Source organism: Protopterus annectens, chromosome 2.part0, assembly GCF_019279795.1.
Source record: "Protopterus annectens isolate FY-2018-M chromosome 2.part0, PAN1.0, whole genome shotgun sequence".
NCBI lineage: Eukaryota > Metazoa > Chordata > Ceratodontiformes > Protopteridae > Protopterus > Protopterus annectens.
This window is the reverse complement of record NC_056728.1, coordinates 643,371,854-643,398,572: the sequence shown is the minus strand read 5'-3', so window position 1 is coordinate 643,398,572 and position 26,719 is coordinate 643,371,854. Positions and strand designations below refer to the sequence as shown.

Sequence of the window (26,719 nt, the reverse complement as noted above, 5' to 3'; positions counted from 1 at the left end):
CAGGCTGCTACGTCGTGGGCTGGGCCTAAACAAGGCAGACAGTAAGAGTGGAAATCTTTATGAGGTATTTGTTTCCCACAGGTTAAACAATTGTTAACTTTTTCTGACATCGGCTGAGGCAAGAAAGAGTCCCCAACGGGTACTTAGCTTTAGAAGTCTTGGAAGTAGTATTCGGTAGAGGTAATCTCTGGATCCGACCGACCGGCACTTGCGAACAGCTTCTGCTTCGGGCGCCACGCGGCAAGAAAGACTGAGGAAAATGGCGTCGGCTGATGCTTTTATACCCGAAGACCAACAGAGATGACGTCGGGTGGAGTGCGACATCAGCCGAAGCCGGACCCGGACTTTGGAATCCGGCCGACTGAAGGGCTGCCTGACGACAGGACAACCCAGTTGTTATGACTGCAGATGCATCCATGACGGACATCTCACTGTTTCGCTGTTGATGTATCACACCTCATGCCACTGAAATATACTAACTTTGAAGATCACCATACCTCAGAAAAAAGTGATTTCTATGCAATATCGCAATCATAATCTTTAAATGAAATAGAAGTAATCACACATTTAACATAACACATTAGACTGTTAATCACAAATAACTGTCAATTAAAATTGGCATCCTCTGTTTTATATTGCTGGACTCTAGTTACCAGAACAGTATAATCTGGCATGATGTTAATATGGTACAGCTGAATGAGAAATGTTAGGATATGTGATAATGAAATGCATTTAAATGCACATCTGTAATTTGTAAAATATATATGAGATATAGCATGCTGTTGAGAATTTGGCTCTCCAGTTCAGTTCTCAGACAGGGTGTTCTTTATTTTTATTTTTATTTTCTCAGTCTGGATGCCCTCTCTGTGTTGGTTTTCAATGGGTGATCCAGTTTACTCCCATATCCCAAAGAAATGCAACAGGTGATCTACCAGAGGTTAGTTTCTTGTTATGATGGTCAGTCCATGCTGGGATAGTGTCTGGTTCTCACATGACCCAAAACCAGAGAAGGTAGGAAATGACAGAATGAATGAATGAGTAAACGAATGTCCTAAAACTGGAACCAGTGAACTCATGCAGTCAACAGCTGTGAGCAGATGCACAACTGGTTGAAATATGAATTGGTTATAGCAGATGAAATCCCCTTTTATTTGAGGTGCTGTGACCTCAGAGATGTTTATCTAAGTAAATGGGTTGCAGGGATGAAGAACCCTGCATAAGCACACAAGTGGCTTTGTTCATTCCGTTCAAATGTTTGAATTCTACTTCTTTAGCACAGAAGCTGTAGTTGACAAAATGTTTGCTAAACAAATATTTTAAATCCAGTGAAACACATGTGTGTGATATTCCAATAATTATGAAAATGTGAACAAATTAAGAAAAAAAAGTCAGTTAACCATCATGACATGACCTTCGCTTATGCAGGACCCTCTAATTATTTTATGTCTAAGAAAGGGAAGGTTTGTACCTGTACTGCACAGCAAGCAAAACAGGAAAGGATGAAGGAAAGATAGTTTAGACTACAGCAGAAAGGAACAGCAATAAAATTAAGTAAACTGATATTTTCTTTTTTTTTGTCCTAACTCCCAACTTGGTCTGAACACTGAAGACATGATCCCGAGTCTGAATAATCTGCTGTCTAATTTGACCTGTTGTTTTAGAGGTAGGGGTCTGTTTTGATCTCTCTACCAATTTATTTCTTATTCCATTTTGGCCATTCCTTATCCGGGATATCTTTCATCCAAAGTCTGTTACTTGCCAGCCTTCCTCCATGAATCTACTTGCCATACTATAGGAACATCTAGGCATGGAAGAGCAGATCAGTAACGATGCCCCCCAGCAGATAGCTACGTCTATGAATTAAACAAAGCAAAGAACAGAAACAATGGAAATGCAGTGTGGTAACATCTAGAATGCACCTTAGTTCTGTTAAGGATGTTTCCACTTATAACCCAGAAAAGCATACAGCTACACATCAGAGACATCTGAGAATATCTTCACCCTTGTAAGATGGAGATATAATGGAGATGTAGCTAGGTCTGACCTCCACCAGGGGTCAGTACAGCTCCAAATAGCCACCCCCACCACAAGGAAAGGTTTTCAGACACTCAGACCGTCTTTCCTTTGTCAGCAGTCTGAACATCTGAACCTGCACTATTTGCATCAAAGCTGGGCACCTTGTTTCTCTCCACATCTACCCAATGAAAACACTGTACTGTGCCATCAAAAATATCAGGGGATGAAAAGAAACATCAGTCCCCCAATCACCTAACTGATATAATGTCCAGAGTATGTTATTCTGAGTATGAATATCCCCAAATGACCAAATATACCTCGCACCTAAACTCAGTCAGTAACATAATTTACTTCTCTGGTTTGTCTTATCCGACTGAACATATTAAATTAAAGGGCATATCTTCAAAGGCTTGGTAATTTGCTTTTTAAGACAAGTCTCCCAAATGTTGGCACTTTAGCACAGAAGATTAAAACTGTGAAATGACAATAAGCCTTATTGCTCCACACCGAGTTTATGTCTGGCACTTAATGCAGACGACTTGAATCTGTGCTATACATGAGCTGTTTCCTATACCCAGACTAAGTGTTTTGATTTCTCTAATCTTCATTTTTATGCTTATTGTGCGACTTTGAGCAGGTCAGTTAACCAGATTATGCTTCCAGATTGCTACTGAAAAGGGACAGTTGCATCGAGTGAGCTTACTTAGTCATTAAATAAGTTCTTTTGTTCAAATGCATAAATCAGCAGTGCTCCATCATGCAGATTTCAACATGCATTATCCCCCTAAACCAAAATCATGTAATTACAGAAAATAAATATAGCCTCCACCCTTATGCACAGCAACCCTTCGGCAGCATGAACAGTCCCATGTCTTCATCATCCTTAATCAGCACTTCCCTGCACTGGACTCATTCACTAAACAAACCAGTGGCAAGAACTGATACGAATGTAATTAGTAATACTTACTCGCAGGACTTCAGTTAAACTAAACAGTGACCTGCAGAGGCGACTCTCTTCATTCCTGTCCTTCAGTTGTAGCGTTCTACACCTCTTCTGGACATCTACAATCCATTGCTCATACTTCTGCGTCCCGTGCTCTCGGTTCTTAATGTTTGATAACTCATCTGCCATACAGTCACATTACATTTATCAGTAAACAGTACTGCACATCAAAGTTTCTTAAGATAATATCAACTTTAAACTGCACACCTTCAGTAAACTTTAAAGAAGGGTAAAAATCAATGAATATTAAAGACCACTAGTACTTTACAAGAAAAAAAAAGTTTTAGACATTTAAATTCTCAAATCAGTGTGATGCATTCATTACAAATCCATAGCAGCTATTTTCTACACTGAAACATATTCTGTGCTGGCAGTTCTAAATGGAAAATACCTGCCAAACTGTTCCAAACAGGCAAGCAAACAGACAGGTAAGGATGATATTAAAGATGTTCAGTTTTTAATACCTATCACAAACTTTAACTTTGATGACCACTACTGTTATATTATGCATCATTCCAAACATTTGGGTTATCTTGCCAAATAGCCTGGATGTCTGGCTGGAGTACCAAAGCCAAAACCTTCCATACAGTCATATATCTAATGTATGACCGAAGCCCGCAGAACTGTGAGTCCAAATCCTCAGACTACCTCCAAGCCAGTAACCATGAAGAGGTCTGAGAGACAAATTAAAGTGGTCAGCTAGGACAGGAGAGGCAGAAATTCAGTGATCCCTCTTGGTCCATGAGGAGAAAAGGGAGAAGAATCAGAAATGGTGGATGGTAGGGAGGGAGGGAAAGAATGCTGCAGCAGTGATCAGTAGTACATTTACTGTGATGTTAAGTTTTTACACATCTGTACTATGCCCTTCCATAGATCGCTGTTTCAGTATTCCAAACTGTTGGGTGGTTCCCAATGCTTAAGATGCATCAAGGATGGATAGAAGAAAAATAGGAGAACTGTCTAGTAATCCTTAGAGGACTGACCTGGCAAAGGCATCTCAGATTTAGAAAAGGCTCCTCATATGGAGTCTGGCAAAAGGGTCTGTGGGAATGGTTGCTGTCATGAACCCAAGTGCTCTGGGGGATTACCCTTGTAGTACAGGACTGAAGAGGAAGAAGGAAGCAGCTGGTTAGAGTTTGCACTTTGGTGGAAGAAAGGCCTGCATGAGTTTGGTTTCTAGTCTGCATACCAAGAAGACCAGGTCTTGGTTTGGTTTCATTGCTGGTTTTGAAGATTGATTATGAAGCTCAGGGCCTGAAGTAGGACCATGGTAAATTTGAGGTGAGTCAAGAGTGTCTGAGGAGTAGGAAACTGTATTAACAGCTCGTCTAAATAAGGGGATATTTGGATTCCCTGAGTCCTGCTGTAAGTTGTGAGGTACTTTATGTTGACTCTGGAGGGCTACAAAGAGTTCAAAAGGCAAAGCAGAATTTGATAACCCAGTGGAAAATCTCAGAAATTTCCTATAAGTGCAGTGAAAAGGAATGTGGAGATAGGCATCCTATAGGTCCAAAATAACCAGAAAGGATTGGTGAAGGATGAATGGAAGCAGAGTTTGCAGTGACAATATTATGAAAGATGGAACAAGGAGGAAATTGTTGTGGGGTGGAGATATCTGGAATTGATCTCCAGTCTCCTTATTTTCTTACAACAAGGAAGAGTCTGGAATAGAACCCTTTCCTGACATACTGTCGAGGTGCTGGTTCTATTGTGCCTTGCTCTAGCAATGTTTGAATGCTGGGATAGAGCAAATGTATCTGATTTTGTGGAGGAGCAGGGATGTCACTTGTTGCTGAAAGAAGGAACTTCTTTCCAGGTCCTTGTATAACCCTTTTGGATGACTGAAAATGCCCATTTGTATGAAAAGATGAGTATCCAGTTTTTTAGGGATGAGGTCAGCCTTTTGGACAGATAAAAGGATGGACTGAGAGATGGGTGGGGGACAGGAGGTAGTCAAGTGGACTTGTCTGGGTCAGAAGGCCTCCCATATCTATAGTCCCTATCTGGTTTGTCCTGGAAAATGTTCTTAGGCATTTTCTTGGCCTTATGAAAAGGCCTGCATTCCCCGTGAGTGAAGGCAGTGGATTTTGCAGCGTAATTCCTTTGGTATCTTGGCAAAGTAATGAAAATCTGTCCACAATCCTTCATAATCTTACCTTGTTGCTGCAATTATTTGAAAAGACTGGCAGCATCCATGCCAAACAAAAACTGCTTGTTTAAAGGAGAGTCTATGAGATTCACCATACTATCTTCTTGAAGGGGCGAAGAATGTAAGCATGTTTATGCTCTGATCACAGAACCTGCAGCAACTGCCTTGCATTTAATTTTGCTCCTAGCTACTTTGGAAGCTTGAGCCTAAAAAGATAAAGCCTGTTCTTTAGAGGTAGGTTCCTCAGGGGAGGACAAAGTTTTACTTAAATTGCTGGGAATAAACAAATTTGCATTCAGTCATTTAAGTCTGATAATTAAGAACTCTAAAGCCCACAGTAGAGGATGTATAACTCTTTTTCCTCAGCCTGTCTATCGGCCTGAGGTCTTTAGCTGAAGGAAAAGCACTGGAAGCAGGCAGTAACTTAGGCGGCTTATTTTCTGTCATGGAAACGCACACAGGAGTCTGCCACAGGGTTTTTAAATTCCTCAGACACCTTGTAAAAGCTGTCAGGGCTTTTTGGTGATGGTGGCTGGGAGTCTGGTGCAGTAGAACTGGATGCAAAAGCATCCATTAGAGCCTCTAGACAGGGGGTACAAAAGCAGGGGTGCCTAATTTGTTACAGTATCTCTGTTTAACTTCAGAAATCTGTTTGGATTCCTAGTCAAAAAGTTTCATCATATTAACAATAGTTTCCCCAAATTAAGTTTCTTCAACAGGGGTGTCATATCAGGAGACAGGGAATCCTCATCATTTGAGGCCATCTGACCTGGTGACTACATCTGGGATGAAGAGGCTAAATAGAGCTCAAAGTCTAATTTATCCTTTTCATCTTCAGAAGTGTCTAATTGTCTGTTTTGTGGATAGAAAGGAAAAACAGCAGCAATAATAGGAGACCCTGAAAAGGATGGTGGTTTGAGTGCCATAATGGCCTAAATAGGCCCTGTGAAAAATCCATCCACTCATTTTCTTTGGAAGTCTGTAGGAAAGAATGCTTTGACTTTTTTTGTTTGCTTTTTTCCTCAGTGCAAAGTCTGCATTGATTAAACATGGAGGCTCTGACCCCTGCCAAAACCCTTGAATGATCTGGGAATTTCTGCTGTATGCCTTTGGGTCATTCAGAAGTTATTAAGCATGATTCTCCCTTCTGACCATTACTGGTAGCTTCAGTCATTTCAAATATGCAAACCTTAGACACCATACTGGTTTCTTGGGGGATCACAGTAGTGGGAGTCTGAGCAGGTGTTGGTTATACCATGTGTTTGAGACCCCTGTGAGTACATCTGAGTCTGACAGGTCAGTCGTGCTATCAGGCCAAGGCCTCTTAAATTTTCTCTTCTGAACAGGAGGAAAGTCAGGGCTGGAAGGGTCCATCACCTTTGCTTGGGCAAGGCACTTAAGGTGTTGAGTTTCCAAGTAGGAATTAAGAGATGAAAGTCTAGTTCTTAGGGTGTTTGGATCATACAGTTTTTGTAGCCATGCTGTGCACCTAAACAGAAAACGTAATGGCAGTAGAGATCTTTGTAGGGAATTTGCCTGCCACAATCACAATTTCCCCCTCTTAGCTGACATCTAATAGAGCAACAAACAGCAATACAACTGAGAAAAATACAGGAATGTTCCCCAAAAGGGGCACTTACCTGAATCAGTGAAGGCCAATGGTACAAACAACCACGTGTTGAATACCCCAATGGGTGTGAGACTACATTCAGACTGGTGGAGAGATAATTTGAGGATTTACATTTGTATGTCCACTTATGCACCCTTACTCCTGTGAGCTTATGTCATAAGTCTGACATATGGCTCTATGGAAGGTTTTGGTACCCTGGCATGATGTCCAGGTTATTTGGTGAAATTATGTAACAGGTTGGAAAACTAAAACAGTGATCTAAGGAAGGACGTCACTGGGACTCTTTTTATTGCAATTGTACATGATCGCTGTTCCTGTGCATCCCTGCTCACATTCATCACTGTTACATGCTGCAAATTTGTTCATTCCAACTATTCTCTCAGGCTTCAGCACCTAATGCAGCCCTGTCAGGGGTCCAAACTTTTCAGTAAGGAACAATTTTTCAGAGTATCCTAGTTCTTCCAAGTCTGCAATACACTAATAAGGAGAAAGCCAGACACTTGAAGGCTGCCATTTTTGTCTGCCTCTGAATTTTTCTGTCTCTGTTCCTGATGTCCTCTGGACCTTTGGAAGCCCGGAGACCAGCAAGGACTATACAAAGCAGGCCCTGCAACACAGAACCACAGTAAGCTCATCTACTGCCTAGTGCCCTTTCCCAATCTGACACCCATCAACTCTAAGTTGAGAACAAAGAAAAGGCCTCTCTCCAAGTTGAGGACCAAACAAAAGGTCTTCTGTCCGAGTTCAGGACCAAAAAAAAAAGAAGTTTTCTGCCACAGTTACAATACCACCCACAAAGCACTTCAGTCCTGATTTAAATTATAGCATCAGCATTTATTTTTGAATGCCAGTACTGCAGGCAATTTTCAACAGTTCTCCTGACACCTTTCCCAAGAAGCTGCTGTCCCCTTCCCTCCACTCTAGCTACACTTCAGGGTGGGTATGTGCTTCCACCCACCCATATCTCAGCTATAGTTCAATGCATTCCTTGACAGAAGTATTTACATATATTTTTTTACTTCTTTGCTCAAAACAGTGCCTGGTCATCAATCAGGTGATTTTGATGCTGCAGGACCAGGCCACCACCACCATCCACTGGGGTAGGCAAGCAATGTATCTACCCCTCTCTCTCTCCTCCCCATCCCTCTTTAGTCAGCTGATGCAGCTCCCAGGCCTGCTAGCTGACAGCAGTTCACCAGTGATGCAGTCAGCATTGCACCCCATCAACTTTACGCTGAAATATTAGCACAGCTCTGACCTTAAAGCTAACCATTATTGTAACTTCAAGCTTTACTCTAAGTGTCACTAACGGTAATCTTAAACCTAATGGTACAAAGAAATGCATTCCTACGGTAATTTTAACCATCACCCTAAATCTTAGAGAAACTTCACCCCCAAATATACTTTTCATGCCAACTCTGATACAGACGTTTCACATTTTCCATGCCACAAATTGAAGCCTAACTAGTATATTAAAGTTCTGTAAAAGTTTTGTAGAGTTATATGTATCAGACGGCCAGCAGTACATCAGTGATGATAATAAAGAAAGACTGAAATTAAAATGTTATCACGAACAGTGTCACACTCTAGAATGGAAAACTTTAATAAGGTGTGTTTTGTGGGAATTAATTTAAGTGTAAACTGGTCAAAGAAGGAATTTGAGAGGCTAACAAAAAAAAAGCCCACTAGATAAGAATGAATTGGAAGGAAGAAATAGTGTGGGCTGACACAGCAGGGTAAAGCATGATAGTGTTTTGAAACACCAAAAATGCCATCAAGACAAGGAAGGAATGAATTATGGGTTAGAAGTTAGGCAAGAATTTCACAGTATGATTGCTGGTTAAACATTCTAAAATATTTAGGCCAATTATTTTGTTGTATGTATGCATATTTGTATGCAAACATGACACAGTGAAAGCATAAGGTAGTGCTCTCTGAAGGACAACTAATTTGATTAGAGTGATATAATGATGCTAGCAGCAACTGGCATCAGTAACAGAAGGAGGTCCTAATGTTAATGTTAAAGGCTCCATAATGGGATGGGGTTAGATTAAGGGCACAGAGACAATGAATGCCACCATGCTTACAGAAAGCAATAATTCTGGAAATGGTGAACGTAATGAAAGCAGGAGGAAGGAAATAATACTGGCAAATCAGTCACCTCAATTTACAGTCGGAATACATATACCCCAGGTCATACTTCTACTGACAAAACTTTAAAGGCCAATGCTGATACTACAATAATGGAAGGCAACAATTTGGAAAAACAGAGGGCTGATTAAGGTGGTGACTGGAAGGGGGTAGACGTGGTGCCCAGTTGGACAAGTTTAAAGCTGTTTCTGCAATTATCTTGAGGGTTTATAAGACTAGTGGTCTGGAGCTACTTCTTCATCTGTTGAAAACTAAGCTGGGAAGATCTTTGTCAGCATTAAGGGTGTATTACTAACTGATGTGGCACAACAGAAGCACGGTGTTAAGCTATCAGAAAGGAAAGAAAGACTTTAGAAAGGCTTCTTTTAAACAGTGATCAAAAACAAAGTGCAAACTACCAACAACTAGGAAAAAAACTAAAAAAAAAATACTAAACCAGAGTTGACCAGAGCCAAGCCAATGAAAACACCACCCAGCAAACTACAGAAGTAAATTAAGCACTTTAGTTCTATTTAATTTACTTTATTTAAATTTAAATGTATTTAACTACACATATAAATGTTTCTGAAATGTTTTTATTTCTTTTTTCATTTTTAAGTAATGTATGTTTGTGACGCCCCTGCCCTGGCCCAGTAACCATGGAGCCAGAATCCTCACCACTAACAGCAATGAGGAACGTACACATTGGGAAGATGACTAAGTACACACAGAGTAAAGTACAATTTCCCTTAAGAGCACACAGAAATGACAGTCAGTTTGGGGCTTTCTCCCTCTCTCTCCAGATCCCCAATAAGACACCCACTGGCACAGCTACAGGGTTAAGACCTCAGCCGAGTGGTCAAGCCAAAACCTCCAGCACCCTATGTGTCCAACCAGTGCTTCATGTCCCTGCCCAAGTAGCTGACACAAACACACACACACACACACACACACACACACACACACACACACACACACACACACACACACGCACACACACACACGCGCGTGCACACACACACACACACACACACACACACACACACAAACACACACTTTGAGATTTGATTTATATACCAACACACAGACACTCCTGGCGAAGGCTGACACAGGTATACTTGATATGCCCCCTTCTGTCCAGACTATAAGGTAGTACCAGCTGCCACCAACCACTCATCAGCTACTAAAAGGCCCTTCCCAAAGGGTGACCAAGTCTACTGTGTAATGTTACTATTATCCAAATGGTAAGCATGACTAAGACTTGAAGGCTATTGGAGTGGCTTGTACATTATCACCAAATACATATGCAAGTACCCTAAGAGCTGAAATAACTCTATACAAAACCAACCATAATTAAAAGATTTAAAATTATTTAATAATAAAAGCACAAGACAATACTCATTAACTCAACACAGTGACAATAGAGTTCAGAATCACAGGAAATATTTTAAAACAACATTGCAGAACAGTCTCACATAAATACAGAAAACATTTAGACTACTCTTGCTATATTCCTATCTATCTTTAAGAGATATTCTGCCCTAAATGTCTTACTTACAGAGCCAGGCAGATATAGATGAGAAGTGCTGAAGAGATGTTTACAGGTCCAGAACAAAATACAAATTGCACTCATTTTCTCTCTGAGATAGTTCTTAAATTAATAATACACGTTACTACTGGGTTAGCTAGATGACATCACTATTTGACACTTGCCTCTAGTTTCCAGGCTAAACAGATACCAACAAAATTTAACATGCCTCTATGAAAAATACTTATCTCTTAGAAGCTTGCCTGAAACTGGAAGTCGTAAAACAATTAACTTGGAAACCTGTAATTACCTACGTTTCCAGACAATAGAAAGAAGACTACAACTCTAGACACTGTGTCTGCTTTGAGCTGAAACAGAGATAACAGAGTCATAAACAAGCTCCACTTGTTTTCTTAGAGTTTGCAAGTTAACTCTGTATATTCCAGCCTTTACTATCAACACATACATTTACATAGGCATGTAGTTTATACACATTTCTGCTCTTTTCCAGCAGGGTGCACTGTGGTTACATTTTTGAAGCTCAGCACATAACATATAGTTTAATCATAACATATAGATCTCTTACATTTGTAAAACAAGCCTGTGGATCATATTAATATTTACAAATGACATAGGATTATTTACAAAATTCCATCTAGCTGGGCTGGCAGCCTTCACAATTCTCCCCTCCCCCGTTGAGAACTCAAGCTAGCTTTTCAAGTGACCCTTGAGAAACATTGCTTGAGAGTATTGAGCCTATCTGGGAATACCTTACCCCATTAACTATCTTGAAAACCCATCTGCATTGGCATTGCTAACCCCACTGTGGTGCTGCACTGTCATATCATATGCTTGCAACCCTAGGCTCCACCCTAGCAACTTGGCATTTTGCTGGCTGGTTCGATGTAACCATGTTAGGGGAGTGTGATCTGTAACTACAGTGAATTTTCTTCCATACAGATAAGGCTGAAGTTTCTGCAGTGCCCACACTATGGCTAGACATTCCTTTTCTACAGCTGCATAGCATTCCTCATTGGGTTGGAGCCTATGACTGAGATAAACCACAGGGTGCTCTTCTCCCTCTGAAGAAATCTGGCTAAGTACAGCCGCCATCCCATAGTTCAAAGCATCCACCTGCATAGCAGATCCTTTGCTGTAATCTGGGCTGGTTAACACAGGGGGTCCTCCTAAAGCTTCTGGAATGCCTGTTCACATGCTGGGGTCAACACTACCTTATCTGGTCTGTTTTTCCTTGTCAGGTCTATGAGGGGAGCAGCTATGGTACTATAACTGGGGACAAAGTTTCTATAGTACCCTTCTGTCCCTAAGAATGCCCTCACCTGCTGTTTGGTAACAGGTGTAGGCCATGCCTGAATGGCTTCCACTTTGGCTGGTTCTGGCCTGATCTTACCACTCCCCACTCTATGTCCTAGGTAGGAGACCTCTGCCATACCCACCTGATAGTTGCTGGACTTAACGGTCAGCCCTGCCCTCTCTAGTCTGTCCAGCACCTCCCTGACATGCTGACGGTGCTCTTCCCAGGAATGGCTGTAGATGGCAATATCATCTAGGTAAGCAAGGGCAAAATCTCCTGCTCCTGCTAGGATATTATCTACCAGCCTCTGGAAAGTCACTGGAGCATTTTATATCCCAAAGGGCATCTTCATGAGCTCACACAAGCCAAAAGGAGTCACAAAAGCTGACCTCTCTTCTAGCAATGGGAATCAAGGGCACCTGCCAGTAACCCTGGGTAAGATCAATGGTGGTAAGATATGTAGCCCCCATCCAGCTGCTATAGAGCTTCATCTGTCCTAGGCATGGGGTAAGCATCTGACTCTGCATGACTTTTTAATTTCCTGTAGTCCACACAGAACCTGGTGCTGCCATTCTTCTTTGGCATCAGCACCACTGGGGAGGCCAAGGGACTACTGGACTCCTGAATTACTCCTAGTTCCAACATTTCCTGCATCTCCTCCCCCAGAGTCTGTCTGACTCTCTCAGGCACCCTATAAGGAGCCTGCATAATAGGCCTTTGGGGTTCTGTAACCACCTGGTGGTGCACCCTGGTTTCCCACTGAAAATGCCCCCAAACTCCTGTAAAACTGCTTGGATTTCTCAAACCTGGGTAGGAGATAGCTGCTGGGACATTGGTACCACTTACACTGAGGTGTCAGTCCGAGCCTCATTGAGGAGATCAGTCACCAGACCTCCCTCAGGCAAATACTCAGCACAAGGACCTCCCTATCATGGTATGGTTTCATCATATTAACATGGTACAATCTGTGCCCCTCCCTCCTGCCTAGCAGTTTTACCATGTAGTTAACATCACTGACTTTCCTTACCACCTTGTAGGGTCCCTCCCAAGCTGCCTGCAGCTTGTTATGTCTGACAGGAACAAGAACCATTACCTGCTGCCCTACAACATACTCTCTAGCTCAAGCATTCCTGTCATACCAGACCTTTTTCTGATGTTGGGCTTCTGCCAGGTTCTCCTGGGCTAAGCCCACGAGTTCCCCTGAGCCTTGTCCTGAGGTTTAGGACATATGCCACAACAGACTACTCCTGAGATTCACACTCACTCTCCCACTCATCTCCAATTAAGTCTAGGGGCCCCCCTCGCCCTATGCCCATACAGCAACTCAAAGGATGAAAAACCTGTGGATTCCTGGGGAGCCTCTCTGTAAGCAAACAGATGGGGCAAATAGTTGTCCCAGTCCCTCTTAAACTAGTCTGTAAATGCCTGTAGCATCATTTTGAGTGTAGGGTTTAACCTCTCAACAAGACCATTAGTCTGGGGATGTTAGGGGTGGTCTTTAGGTGCTTCACCCCACAGTACTTTCACAGACAAGCCAACAAGCGTGACATGAAATTGCCACCTCTGTCAGTCAGTATCTCTTTTAGAAAACCTACTCTGCTGAATATCTCTAACAAAGCATTTGCCACATTTTATGCCTCCATGGAGGACAGAGCCACTGCCTCAGGGTATCTTTAGCATAATCTACTACTACTAGGATATACTTTTTCCCTGTGGAACCTGGGGTACTCAGAGGCCCCACACAGGGGTTGGGTGGGTGGCCTAATGGTTAAGGTGTTTGCCTTGCAAGCACAAGGTGCAGGGTTTGAGTTTCACAATGGATAGCTGGCTAGGCTTAAAATGGCTCGCAAGGGCAGTTAGCTTAGTACTAACCTATGAATAGCCATAACTACCCTTTGAAATGGCTCCTCAATCACAGGCAAAGGCATCAAAGGAGCTTTCACCTGGTCTCTTGCCTTGCTACCCTTTGGCACTGCTCACAGGTCCTGCAGTACCCTGTTACATCTCTGGAAATCCCAGGTCAATAAAAATTCTGCATAATATGTCTCTTTGTACATTTTATGCCCATATGACCAGCAAAGGGAATATCATGGGCTATGGCTAGTGGTGCCAGATGTTAGGATCTAGGCACTACCAACTGCTGCATTCTCTCACCCTCCAGCCCTCCTTCAGGGGTCCACTCTCTATACAGTAACCCTTTGTCCCAGTATACAGATTCCCCCTTCCCTTGAGAATCAGGTGCTTCACTAGCTACCTCTCTCAGGCCTTGTAATATAGGATCTGAGAGCTGAGCCTGTCTAAACTCTCTCTTTGTAACCCTTCCCAGCTCCTCTTCCACAGGAAGTCTGGCATCCTCTGACAGCGGTGCCTCACTGTCAGCCTGGGTACTACTACTCACCTCTGCCCTTGCAGTCACTCTTTCCAAGGGAACATCAGTACCCACAAGCAGCTGTGGCTTGCCTTCAGTCTCACTGCTACAAGGTAGCTCCCTCCCTGCAGTAACCACCTCACCAGTCCTGGCTGCAAGTGTGCAGTCTTGTCTGGGTCTCCCCCAGACTACCAGACCCACATGCTTGTCTCCAAGTCTGACTGTGTGTAACTGCATGAACACATGGTACTGCATTATCAAAATAATTATCTATCAGGACATCTGCAGGGATATCCTCAAACATACCTACTTGCTGGCTTCCTTTCCACCCTCCCAGTCAAGGTGAACCCTAGCCAAAGATATCTGGAATGGGATCCCTCCTAAAGCCCTGACTGGAGTAGACTACCAGGCAAGTAGTGCTCCTCTGTAACCATTGCAGGCTTCACAATGGTTACGTCAGAGGCTGTCTCTCTCTCTCTCTCTCTCTTAGCAATGGTCTCTTTGCTATTCACTAAGATAGAATATAACCTTTTTTGGTAGTTTGGTACCCTTGTTGTCTCAAGACAAACTACTGTTGGCATTTTGTCATTCCCACTTACTGGCCCTCCCACCTTTTGTTCCCCACCTTGCCTCCGTGGACATCTATATGCTACATGGCCCCACTGGTTGCATTCAAAACATTTAACCCTAGGTCCTGGACGTATACCTGGACTAGTGTCTTCCCCTGCTACTGGCAGATTCTGTTGGGGCACTCTTGGTTGCCCACCATGGGTCTCCTTAGACCCATGAGCAGCACCAGGTATCTCTTTCCTATGCAGGGATGCCCTGCTTGCTAGGTATAGGTCTCCCTTCTTCCTCAACTCATCTACAGTAAGGCATTGCCTATCAGCTAACCAGATTCTCATGTCCTCAGGCAAAGTGCTAAGGGCTTGTTCCCTCACCAAAAGGTCTGCCAGCCCTTCAAAAGTGGTGACCTGACATTCACTCACCCATCTATGAAAATAAGTGCTCAGTTCAGCAACATATTCGCACACACACTTTCATCTGCCTTGTGTCTATGCTCACAAAACTTTTTTCTATAACCTTCAGGTGTTAGCTTAAAAAATTCTATCAAACAATTCTTTACAACATTACAATTTAGACAGTCATAATCAGACAATTTGGACAGAACAGTTACAACTTTACTATGGAGTAAGGAGTTCAGCAACTGTACACAGAGAGCCCTTGGTCAACATCATACTGTTTACATATCCTCTCAAACATATGAACGAATCTATCAAATTTATCCCCTTTTGTAAATTGTGGAAGAAATTTACTGACCTTTGTTGCTTCTGGGGTTCAGTTACTCCCTTCCCCATTACCTCCATGACTCTGGCGAAGAGTCAGCATCTCCTTTTCATGTTGCCTCTGGCTCTCATTTTCCTCAGCTTCCAGATATCTCAGTCTCTCGGCTGCTTCCATTTCCAAACGCTTGGCCTCCAACTCAAGTCTCTTTAGCTCCAGACGGATTTTTAAGTCCTTTGTAGAAAAGTTGGGCTGTCTATTTTCTGAGAGTTGTACATCCCCACAGCTAGACTGATCATTCTCCTGGTTGCTATTCTCTGATGCAGCTGTGATTAAAGTTGCAATCAGGTCTGCCTTAGTCAGGTTGGCATGCACCAGTCCTTTAGCATGGCAGATCTCAGCCAGCTGGCTTCTTGCCAGCTTACCATACTCCTCTGCTGACATGCTTGCCTGCTTTCCCTGACTACCTACCCTAACAAAAGAAATAAAACAATTGTGATATGAACTCTGAATGTTCACTGCGTGGCGGATTTAGAGTACAAAAACACCTTCAGTGATCACTGTACACAAGCTACAGGAATTCAATATCTACACCACTACAAGCCAATTAATATGTGATGTGGCTGTCTCACCACTATCAACCAATTAATATTTGATGTGGACATCCCACCACTGCCAAACAATATGTGATGGCCCTGCCCTGGCCTAGTAATCATGGAGCCTCAATCCTCACCACTAACACCAGTGAGGGACGTGCACATTAGGAGGATGACAAGTATACACACAGTAAAGTACAATTTCCCTTAAGAGCACACAGAGATCATAGTCAGTCTGAGGCTGGTTCCTCCCTCTCTCTCCAAATCACTAAAAAGACTCCCCACTGGAACAGCTATAGGGTTAAGATTTCAGCCGAGTGGTCAAGCCAAAACCTCCAGCACCCTCTCTGTCCAACCAGTGCTTTGTGTCCCTCCCAAGTAGCTGACACACACACACACACACACACACACACACACACACACACACACACACACACACACACACACACACACTTTGAGATTTGATTCATATACCAAAACACAGACACTCCTGAGGAAGGCTGACACAGGTTTTTTAGCTATGCCCCCCCTTCTACCCAGACTATAAGGTAGTACCAGCCGCTACCAACCACTCTTATCAGCTACTAAAAGGCCCTTCCCAAAGGGTGACCAATTCTACTGTGTAATGTTACTATTATCCAAATGGTAAGCGTGACTAAGACTTGAGGGCTATTGGAGTGGCTTGTATAGTATCATCAAATACATATGCAAGTACTCTAGGAGCTTAAATATCTCTATACAAAACCAGCCATAATTAAAAGGTTTAAATATATTTAATAATAAATAATAAAAGCACAAGACAATACTCATTAACGCAACACAGTGACAAAAGAGTTCAGAATCACAGGAAATATTTTAAAACATTGCAGAACAGTCTCACATAAATACAGAAAAAAAATCTAGACTACTCTTGCTATATTCCTATCTATCTCTTAAGATGTACTATCCCCTAAAAGTCTTACTTACAGAGCCAGGCAGATATAGATGAGAAGTGTTGAAGAGATGTTTACAGGTCCAGAACAAAATACAAAATGTACTCACTTTCTCTCTGAGATAGTAATTAAATTAATAATACACAATACTGCTGGGTTAGCTGGATGACATCACTATTTGACACTTGCATCTGGTTCCCATGCTAAACAGAAACAGATACCAACAGAATTTAACATGTCTCTATGAAAAATACTTATTTCTTAGAAGCTTGCCTGAAACTGGAAGTTGTGAAACAATTACCTTGGAAACCTGTAATTACCTACGTTTCCAGACAATAGAAAGAAGACTACAACTCTAGACATTGTATCTGCCTTGAGCTGAAACAGAGATACAGTCATAAACAAGTTCCACTTATTTTCTTAGAGTTTGCAAGTTAACTCTGTATATTCCAGCCTTTACCATCAACACATACATTTGCTTAGGTATGTAGTTTATATAAATTTCTGCTCTTCCTCAGCAGAGTGCAATGTGGTTACATTTTTGAAGCTCAGTACATAACATATAGTTTTATCATAACATATAGTTAGTTCTCTTACATTTGTAAAACAAGCCTGTGGATCATATTAATATTTACAATTCACATAGGACTATTTACAAAATTCTATCTAGCTGGGCTGACAGCATTCACAATGCTATTGTTATAAATTTCAATGGTTGATTATACTAATTAAGTTTATAGTGATTTTATTGGTTAAGAATGTGATGTCATTGTTGAAATTCATTTAAAAGTGATTTGACCATATCTTGTTTTATTCTGATGAAGCTCTACAAGTAAATAGAACAAAAGTGCTTAATTCACTTCTCTAGTGTGCTGCGTGGTGTTTTCATCGGCTCCGGTCAGTTTTGGTTTGGTTTAGTTTTCTTTTATACAGAGAGTTGTACAGACAAAAACAAAGTGTAATATTTTTAAATAAAGTGGAGATTAAAAGCATGTTGTTGCACAAATTAATGTTGTAGTGCTATCAGGATGTAGTTATTATACCAAAACATTTATCCTTTGGTAAATCATCAGTTTATCTCTATAATAATCACTTAAAAAAAGAAAATTTGGCAACACACCATACCTATGGGATGTATCTTTCTTGCCATTCCTTCAACCTTTGCCATAATCTCAGAAATATCATCCTTAAAGTGATCATTTACTCGTTTATGAACTTGTTCAAAATCTTGAAAGAACAAAACAAGAAAAAAAATCACTAAATCATGAAAATCATATACAGATGTGCATAGATGTGCATTTATTCATTTTAACTTATTTGTGTTGTTGGATCTACAAACTCTACTGTATAGAAGCAGCCATTATTATCCATCATGTGGTCAAAATTTCAAAATGTTTGCAATCTTCACAGTGTCGAGTATCAACCATTTTGTTTTTTCTTTTTGCCCTACACAAATGAACAGACAAGGAGTTCAAGCATACTAGAACAGCAATGCAGGAATGAGTGTACGTTATCGCAGATATCCTTGTGTTAATGGTACATGGTTATGCTTTCATATGAGGATGTGCTGCTGATGTCACCATACATGACTTGTACCATGCTAGCAAGCACACAGTACCCATGGCCAACACCCTCCACCTTGGCAGAGAGAGCTGGCACACATCACCAAATCTTTCCAAACCTCTGCAGACCTTTGTCTCTCAAGTTATTACTGAGCTTCAAGGTAGTGGAAGCACAGATGGGTACCCCACTCTGTGTTAGTCAAATGGTATCACGGGAACACTTCTCCATTATTCTGTCTGAAAGCTGACAAGTTGGAATAAGGTAATCCCAGCAACATTAGATGTAATGATGTCCTCACAGGAATGCCTAACCTCAGTGCTCAAAAACTGCATATACTTTCAGCCTGTTTTACTACTACTAGCACTTTTGTTCATTAAATGTTCATCAGACAGCTATATAGAGCTGTAGGGCCAAACAACACAAGTTTAATCACATTGGGCGAGCAAAGAAAAATAGTTCATTTTAATATTTTGTTTGGATCAAAACTACATGCTGGTTTGCAGTTACTCTTATGATGTTTTATTTTAACTACAAAAATCTCTAGACCATTAGGTTGTCATCATAAATATGTGAAGCCACACAGTGATAGTAGTAAATATAGTATCTTGACAAAAAATATAAGTCTGAACTCAGATATCAGAGTACAACCCATTGTTGAGTACAGTTGTTAACTATGCCATGAAGACTTTTAGTAATAAGCAGTTATGTCTTAAGATGCACCTCATTTATATACAGGGATATACACATCACTGTTGTAGTAAAATGTATTTAATTGTACTTGTATTTAATTGTACTACATCACAATTACTTATACAGCCAACACCCTCACATGTGATCCATTAGTTTCAGACATTTTTCCTGGGTGCTTATCTTTTACAGTCCTGTGATTTCTTCATGAACCATTTGAGTAAGGTTTTCCTAAACAGAGTCTTAAGATATTTCTTTTATCTTTAATATAACCCAAATTCAACAAATGGGTCTTACTATGTAATAAATGTCTGTTCTCAGCTTCTGCCAAATGAACTGTACTGCTCTTCAATCCTGAGCATTTCTGCTGAAAACATGAGTAAGACTAATGTTAATAGGAACTGATACAGGATTATTACAAAGTTTATAATCAGTACATTATGTCCAATTTTGTTTGCATTTTTTAAGTAATGTGCATATTTGGTGTAAAGATAGGGAGCCCATCTATACTACTGGTGGCCTAACTTCAAGAATAAACTTTGGCCACAAGATAATTAGGAGGACTAAGAATGACTGATGAGCTCCCGAGCCTGTTCTCATTGCTGGACAGAGGATGTAGGGCCAGTTGCTGGGCAACTGCTGCTTCTAGTGGAGGCTAGAGTCAAGATCAGACCTAACATTTTTCATCAGACATCAGCGAGTGGACATCTTATATAAGAGGACTCTGGACAATGTCATGATGTCACTGTATACTGCATGAAAAAGGACTGAAACAGATAATAAGTTTAGGGTTACCACCTGTCCCTCTTTGCAAAGGACAGTTCCTCTTTGGGCATTGTGTCCTGCAAAAAAAAAAATAAAAAAATGGCAAATGTCCTGAGATTTTATGACAAAAAATATTTTCCAAGTTTTCTTTAATACTTGCATAAAACAGTTATTTTTCAACTGAAACACCTAAATGTTATATGAAATAGCATAAGCAACTCAAATGCTACAAGAATAAGCTTTTTTGGCAAAAAAGTTCTGTCCTTTGCTAACCATAGGTATATTCTGTCCTGCAAAATTTCACATTTCTATAAAATATGTCCCACTTTGTGCATTTGAAAATGTGGCAACCCTAAATAAGGTACACCTTCATTTTGAAAACTGGAGCACTGATCTAGCACTCCACCTCTCTCACTGATGAATGTGAAATGAGACAACTACAGTTAGCTACAGGTTCGTAGGTATTTACTAGGCTAATGACCACAAGGACCTTTTTAAGCCTAGCTATGCATCCTAAATCTATGACAAGTTCTTGTATCCTTGATAAGTGTAAGCAGGGACTTGGGAGACGAAACATTTACAAGCAGGAGCCTGGGAAATGAACCATTTACAGGCTATCTCTGTCCATTACAGACAAAGGTGCCAAATCAGGGATGAATTTCCTTTTCCTCATGCAATTGTCCAGGATACACTTGAATTGGGTTATGGAGGAACTCTGCTTCAGATGGATGGGGAGCCTGTTCCATAGACAGGGTAGTTTGTGGGATACATACCTGTCTCTTCAGCAGACCCTATTTGCATCACAGGTATGGTTTAAGTCTTTAGAACTGGTAATTCTTGTGCTGTTTGCTTTGCAGATATGCAGGAGGTCCATCAAAGTGAGATCGGACAATGCCTTGTATGCCAGGCATGGATCTCATCTCTACAGTCTGCAGGAGAGAGAATACAGGGATAGGACCTTGAAGCGGTATGCAGAGGACATGTTACTTACACCCTGTATTCTTTTAGTGAGGAACCTCTGTGGACATTCCAATTGTTCAATATGCCTGGTTAGTTACCTACTAATGGGGGCATTGTACTCAATGATAGGTCTGATGAATGCTGAATACAGTGGAACAATGCCTTCCTTGGACCTACATGCCATCAACTTTGTTTATAAGTTGCACAACATAGAATGATTTCCTCACCACTGTAGACAAGTGATGGTCAAAGGCTAGATTACTGTCTCTCTGTGTGTCCTCAAGTTCCTGACTACTGGGTCAACTCTTAGGGGTGTGTTGTGAATATGATGGCTACCAGGGGTGAATGACTTCCCAAAGGATATTATTATGCATTTCTTGGCATTTAGTTTTGGTCCATGGCTCTGACACCAGTTCTGTTTGTCTGTGTCAGCCCTTCCTGGAGAACATTTGTGTCATAGGGGGATTCAGTGAGCGCTTTTAGTTTGTGACCATCTGCAAATTTAGTCAGCCAGAGCCCACTGACACTGGCCTTGACTTCAGAGAAGTAAAATGCCAAAAAGGAGTGGTCCAGGCCAATCCCTGAGGGTCTCCATTTCTGGCTGACCTCTTTGTATAGGTGAATTCCTCAGTTCTAACTGTGAGCCAGCTAGCTATCCAACTGGTAACATAAGAGTTTGTACCTAAACTCCTGAGTTTATCAACAATGCTCAAGTGGGGTATGGTGTCCAATACCTTGGCCAGTTCAAGATAGGTAGTGTGAACCATTTTGCCTTCATTCATTAATTTGGAGATCTTCTCAAAGAAGTCCATCAGGTTCAGTAGGCATAACTTGCCCTTGATGAAATGAAATTGGGTTGGGTCCAGTTTCTGGAAGTTTCCTATGTCATTATTTTATTTTAAACAAGCATCTAATAAATTATCATGTATCACATAAGCAATCCTACATTTATGTAAATGAAAAGAAACCATGTTGACATAACTTTAGTTGCAAACATTACATATCACTTATAATCTAGTCAGTCAAACATTACATAGCTCATTCAAATACTGCCTTCTTTTAAACCTCATTCTTCCTCTGCATGTATTGTTCCCACAATTCCCATGTTTTTTATGTAATTTGCTCCTACCCTTTTCTAAAGATCCCAATTCCAGTTGTTTTTACCTCTGTTACTATATTCACTACTTCTAGTACAGCTGGTTTAGACTTTAATTTTCATTTTGCAGTAATTGCTTTTAGCAGCCATTATAAATACACTCAACAAGGCCTTACTATGTTTAGGCAATTCTGATACTGTATCATAGTTCAAAAAATAATTTCCATTTCCTATGCCATTATTGATCGTTTCCATGGTAATTCTTTCCATGGCTTTGCATATGAGACTAGTGAAACATATGGGTCTGTAGTTTCCAGGGTCTGTGGCTTGCCCACCTCTGTGCAGAGGGATGACTGTTGCTATTTACCATTCATGAGGAACAAAGCTTGTTAAGAGGTTACAGTTGAATAGAATTTCCATGTTTCATGTCATTTAGAATGCATCCGGGACTATTACCTGGGCCCATTGATGCAGTGTTCATGGCATTAGAGAGACCATTAAGGACCTGTCCACTAGTGATAGCAGCGCAAGTTATATTTGATGTTTTTTCCTGAGGGAAGGTTGAGGGGGTAAATTTGGAGCTGAATTTGTCAGCCAGTAGGTTTGCTATATTTTCTGGTTTAGTATAGATGGCTCCATTAACACTGAGCTCTGTACACAAATGTGTATTGCCTTTGAGGTTGCAGACATAGCTGAAGAATGCCTTGTGGCTGCCCTTGGCCTGGAAGATCACATTTACATCAAATTTGGCTTTGGAAGACTTCATTTGTCCTCTGGGTTGTTTATTTAGTTTGGCAAGAGTGCTTTCTATCCTGCTGGATGCTGCGCCTCCTAATTTTGTCCATGATTTTCTTCCTTCTGTTATACAGTCTATTGATGTTGTGATTCCACCATGGTGGCTTGTTTTTTTTGATTAGTTCTGTACTTCTTCCTGCTGTGTACAGCTGTCTCTGTGCAGCTATTAACATGCTTGTATAGAGTTTCTCTGAACAGTTCCATGTAGACAGCATTGTCCTCAGGGTTTATGGGGGATGACATTTTTCCAGGTTATCACTTAATAGTAGGACGGTGGCTTTAGAGTAGTTCCGGAGTATTCCAGATTAGCTGGGGTTCCAAGTTTTATTTTTATTTCAAAGGAGACCATTTTTTGTGGTCTGACCTTACCAGAGAAGACATTAGACTAGGGGGTTTGTGCAGCACTCTCCCATATTCCAAAGAAGGAAATCAAATGGCAAATACTAACTGATGCGGCAAGAGAGCCTGGACTTAACGAATATATTACTATAAAACCTATATTACAGTTATGTTAATATATTTATTATACATATTTCCCTGTTGTGGTTCTGTTCATTGAACACTATTCTAGTGTTCATTTTTTTTTTTTTACATAAATACGATTATTCATATGTGGTATATGATGCAGTCATCATGGAGACTTTTAGATATGATATCATAACCATTCTTTTTGATCAGAATGAACTGATTTGATTATACAGGCATACATATTGATTATTTATATAGTGTATTTTTACTGTATTTTTATCTTTATATCTCCTATATAGTTACAGAAGCTTAAGCTGGACATGTAGTCATTTGAATAGATTTATTTTTATATAAAATGTATGTAATATTTATATGACGTATTGTTTATATATGTATGTTTATATATAAATATATAATACAGTATTTTGGTAGGGGTGAGTTTAAGTGATGAATATTTATTGGTACTGATTCACTTTAAAATTTTAAGCATTTTGTGAACTTTTGGTGCCAAAATGTTGTATTTAAATGCATATTAAAATGGTGTAATTTATTCTGATGAAGCTCACGTTAGTGTGGATGAAAGCGCTTAATGTTACATGAGATTTTAAGGTTTAACATTAAAGGTGATTATTTTTACTACTTCTGGCATTGGCATTGTGCTTGGTCCTAAGTAAGTTACATTTCAGCGTTCTTTTTGACTTTTTTTGGAGTTCTGTGTTGCTGTACGCTGAATATTGGTTAACTCTCCCATATTAGTGAGGACGAAATCTCGTATGGTTGCACACCTGGTTGGTGTATTGACAATCTGGTCCAGGCAGTTTGTGTTACCAAATCCAGGAATCTCTGTGCTTGTAAACGTTTGGTGTTGTATACAATTCCCAATTGATACTAGAGTAATTAAAGTCAACCATGAATACTGTATTGGGTTGGATGGTGAGTGTTTCCAATAAGTTTACATACATGGTGTGGGTTTCTTGGGTCACAGAGGGTACCAATAGCTTGCAAGTAAGTGGTATAGGATTATGGCTATGGTGGTTTAAAAGTGGAGAAGCTCAACTGCATTGTTCTGTTTGACCAGCCTTGAGATATATTTATTTTTGATGTAAATCAATACACCTCCACCTTTAGTCCCCATCTGTGTAGTAGCTGATCTAAGTATGTAGAAGGCCTTATAACCTTGCACTATCGGTGTGCCCTCCGTGGCTTTAAACCATGTTTCACTGACCGCACAAATGTCGGCATTCTCTGGGGTGAACACAGCTTCTAGGAAGTGGAGATTTTTGTTTAGGCCACTAGCATTGAGCAGTACCACAATCATCTTTAGATTTTCTGGGATTTTATTTGCCATGTCGGAAGTACTTTCAGTTTGGCATTGCCTAAATAGGCACTATGGGGGAGGATGATGTTTTAGCTAATATTTGAAAGCCTGAAGAAGAGAGGTACAAACCATCCTTGGCAAAGCAACATAGTCTGCTAACCACCTCCTTCCATGCTGACAAATACTGCATCCCTTAGAATGACAACAGAAACGAAGCCAGTTATTAAATCAGTCATCTTTTGTTCGAATTATGACAATCCTTGGAGAAGGTAAAATGCTACTCAGTGCTAGGCTCATAACAGCCTGGGGCACATTCTGAGAACTCCAAGATGTCTCTCTTCATATAGTCTAGGGAGGTACATCTCAGGTCATTTACACCCAGAAGGACTATGACTGAGTCATACTGGTACTTGTGGTCCAATGAGCTGAGTGTGTGTGTGTAATGTAGTGGATCCTGGCTACTGAAAGCAACTGACAGTGACTTTTTTCTTACTCAGTCTGGCAGACATCAATGTGTCTCACAATGGCAACTCCAATGATCAGAACATTGGATTTTGTGGTGGCTTGCCTTACGGGCTTAGAAGTAGGGGCTCCATGAGATGTGGCTGTATGTGCTGATGTGGGTGTTGTTCTGAAAGAGTTCACTCAGGGCTGCTGAGAGTACTCGTTATGTGTGCTTCATCTAGGAGGTCTTTGGGGTTTAGGAAGGTTACATTTAAGTGTCTCAGCATATATGGGTCTATGCGTCTACTTTGAATTGTGTGTGATGGGTACTACTGACAACCTTATTGACATTCGGAGTGCTTTTATGTGAGAGCTTTGCCTCCAGTGACATTGTGTAACTACATCTATCACATACCGTATCAGTTTGTTTGTTTGCGAATTAACTGTCTGTCAGTAAACATGAGGCAATTTCTACATTGCCTCTGGATGCCCATATTCACCAAACTGGTAATGGAGATAGTGGGAAAGTTCATATCCATGGCAACAGACCCTTTTTTTTTTATTAGACAGTTGACATGAGAATATAAAGTAATGTCAAGCGTATCCGGTTTGCAACTTAGTGCATGTCACTGCAAACTAGTTGTGTTGTGTGCAGCTAGGTATTGGTGAAGTTACAATGTTGACTTTACAGGAAAATGTCAGCTCAATGTGTCTGCATCTATACATGGCACTGCCAAACATTTGAGGGGAAACTAATAATTAGACCCTGTTGATTTATGGATGAAGTGTTTAGGCAGATATTCTTAGGTTAGGTTAAAGACAGAAAAGAAAGAATTAGCTTGTTAAGAATGAAGAAAAGAGGGAAGTCACCAGAATGGCTACTGCCTGGATACTGCTAGGGCTGGCCTCACCACAGCTGGGGTACAATGCCCCTTTGCGTCTTCTCTCATCAGATACATAACAGTATCACCAATCCCAAGATGAAGACCACAGGCTGTTTGGTGATCCACAGTCTTATCCTAGATGATCCAAGGGTCTGTAGACTTGTAGCCTTTTCCTGGTAGATGCCTTGAATAGCAACCAGACCAATCAGGAAGGTCAAATACAGGCACTCACAGCCCAATCAGAAACAGTCAGGAATCAATGCACCCTGCTCCTTCTCTCACTAGGAGCAAAATATAAGCATAAATTCCAAGCTGGTGCCTATGAAGAGTTATTAGTCTTTCCACTGATCAGCAGTATCCAGGACATAATGTCCCTATGCTTTTCTCACCAGAAGCAAATCAGAAGCACTAATCCCAAGATAACTACTGAAAGGCAGAATGGGGCTGTCTAGTAATTGGTAGTCTTGGAGTAAATGTTGCAGATTTTAAAGGTAAGATGGAAAAAAATGTTTTAAATATCGTACGAGCTGCAGCGTGCAATAAGCAGTTTTATATATATATATATATATATATATATATATATATATATATATATAGGTCTAGTTCAAAACATCTAAAACCCATAACATCTAATTTCATAACATTGAGACCAGAACATCTAAAACCCAAAACATATAAAACCCATAACATGGAGTTTCATAACACTGAAAATGTGCATCAGAACATCAAACAATACAAATCAGAAGAAAATAACATCACCTCTACATATAACGACACCAAACTACCAA

General features: G+C 40.8%; 1 protein-coding gene across 1 annotated transcript in view; it reads right to left on the bottom strand.

Annotated features, from left to right (window-relative positions):
- DDX58 (DExD/H-box helicase 58) overlaps positions 1-26,719 on the bottom strand; it is a 553,305-nt gene that overhangs the window by 261,983 nt on the left and 264,603 nt on the right. Inside the window, exons 11-12 of the mRNA XM_044061005.1 lie at positions 18,077-18,178; positions 2,984-3,141 (exon numbers count right to left, since the gene is read on the bottom strand). Coding sequence (XP_043916940.1) covers positions 2,984-3,141; positions 18,077-18,178 — 260 coding nt within the window. The remainder of the gene's footprint in view (positions 1-2,983; positions 3,142-18,076; positions 18,179-26,719) is intronic.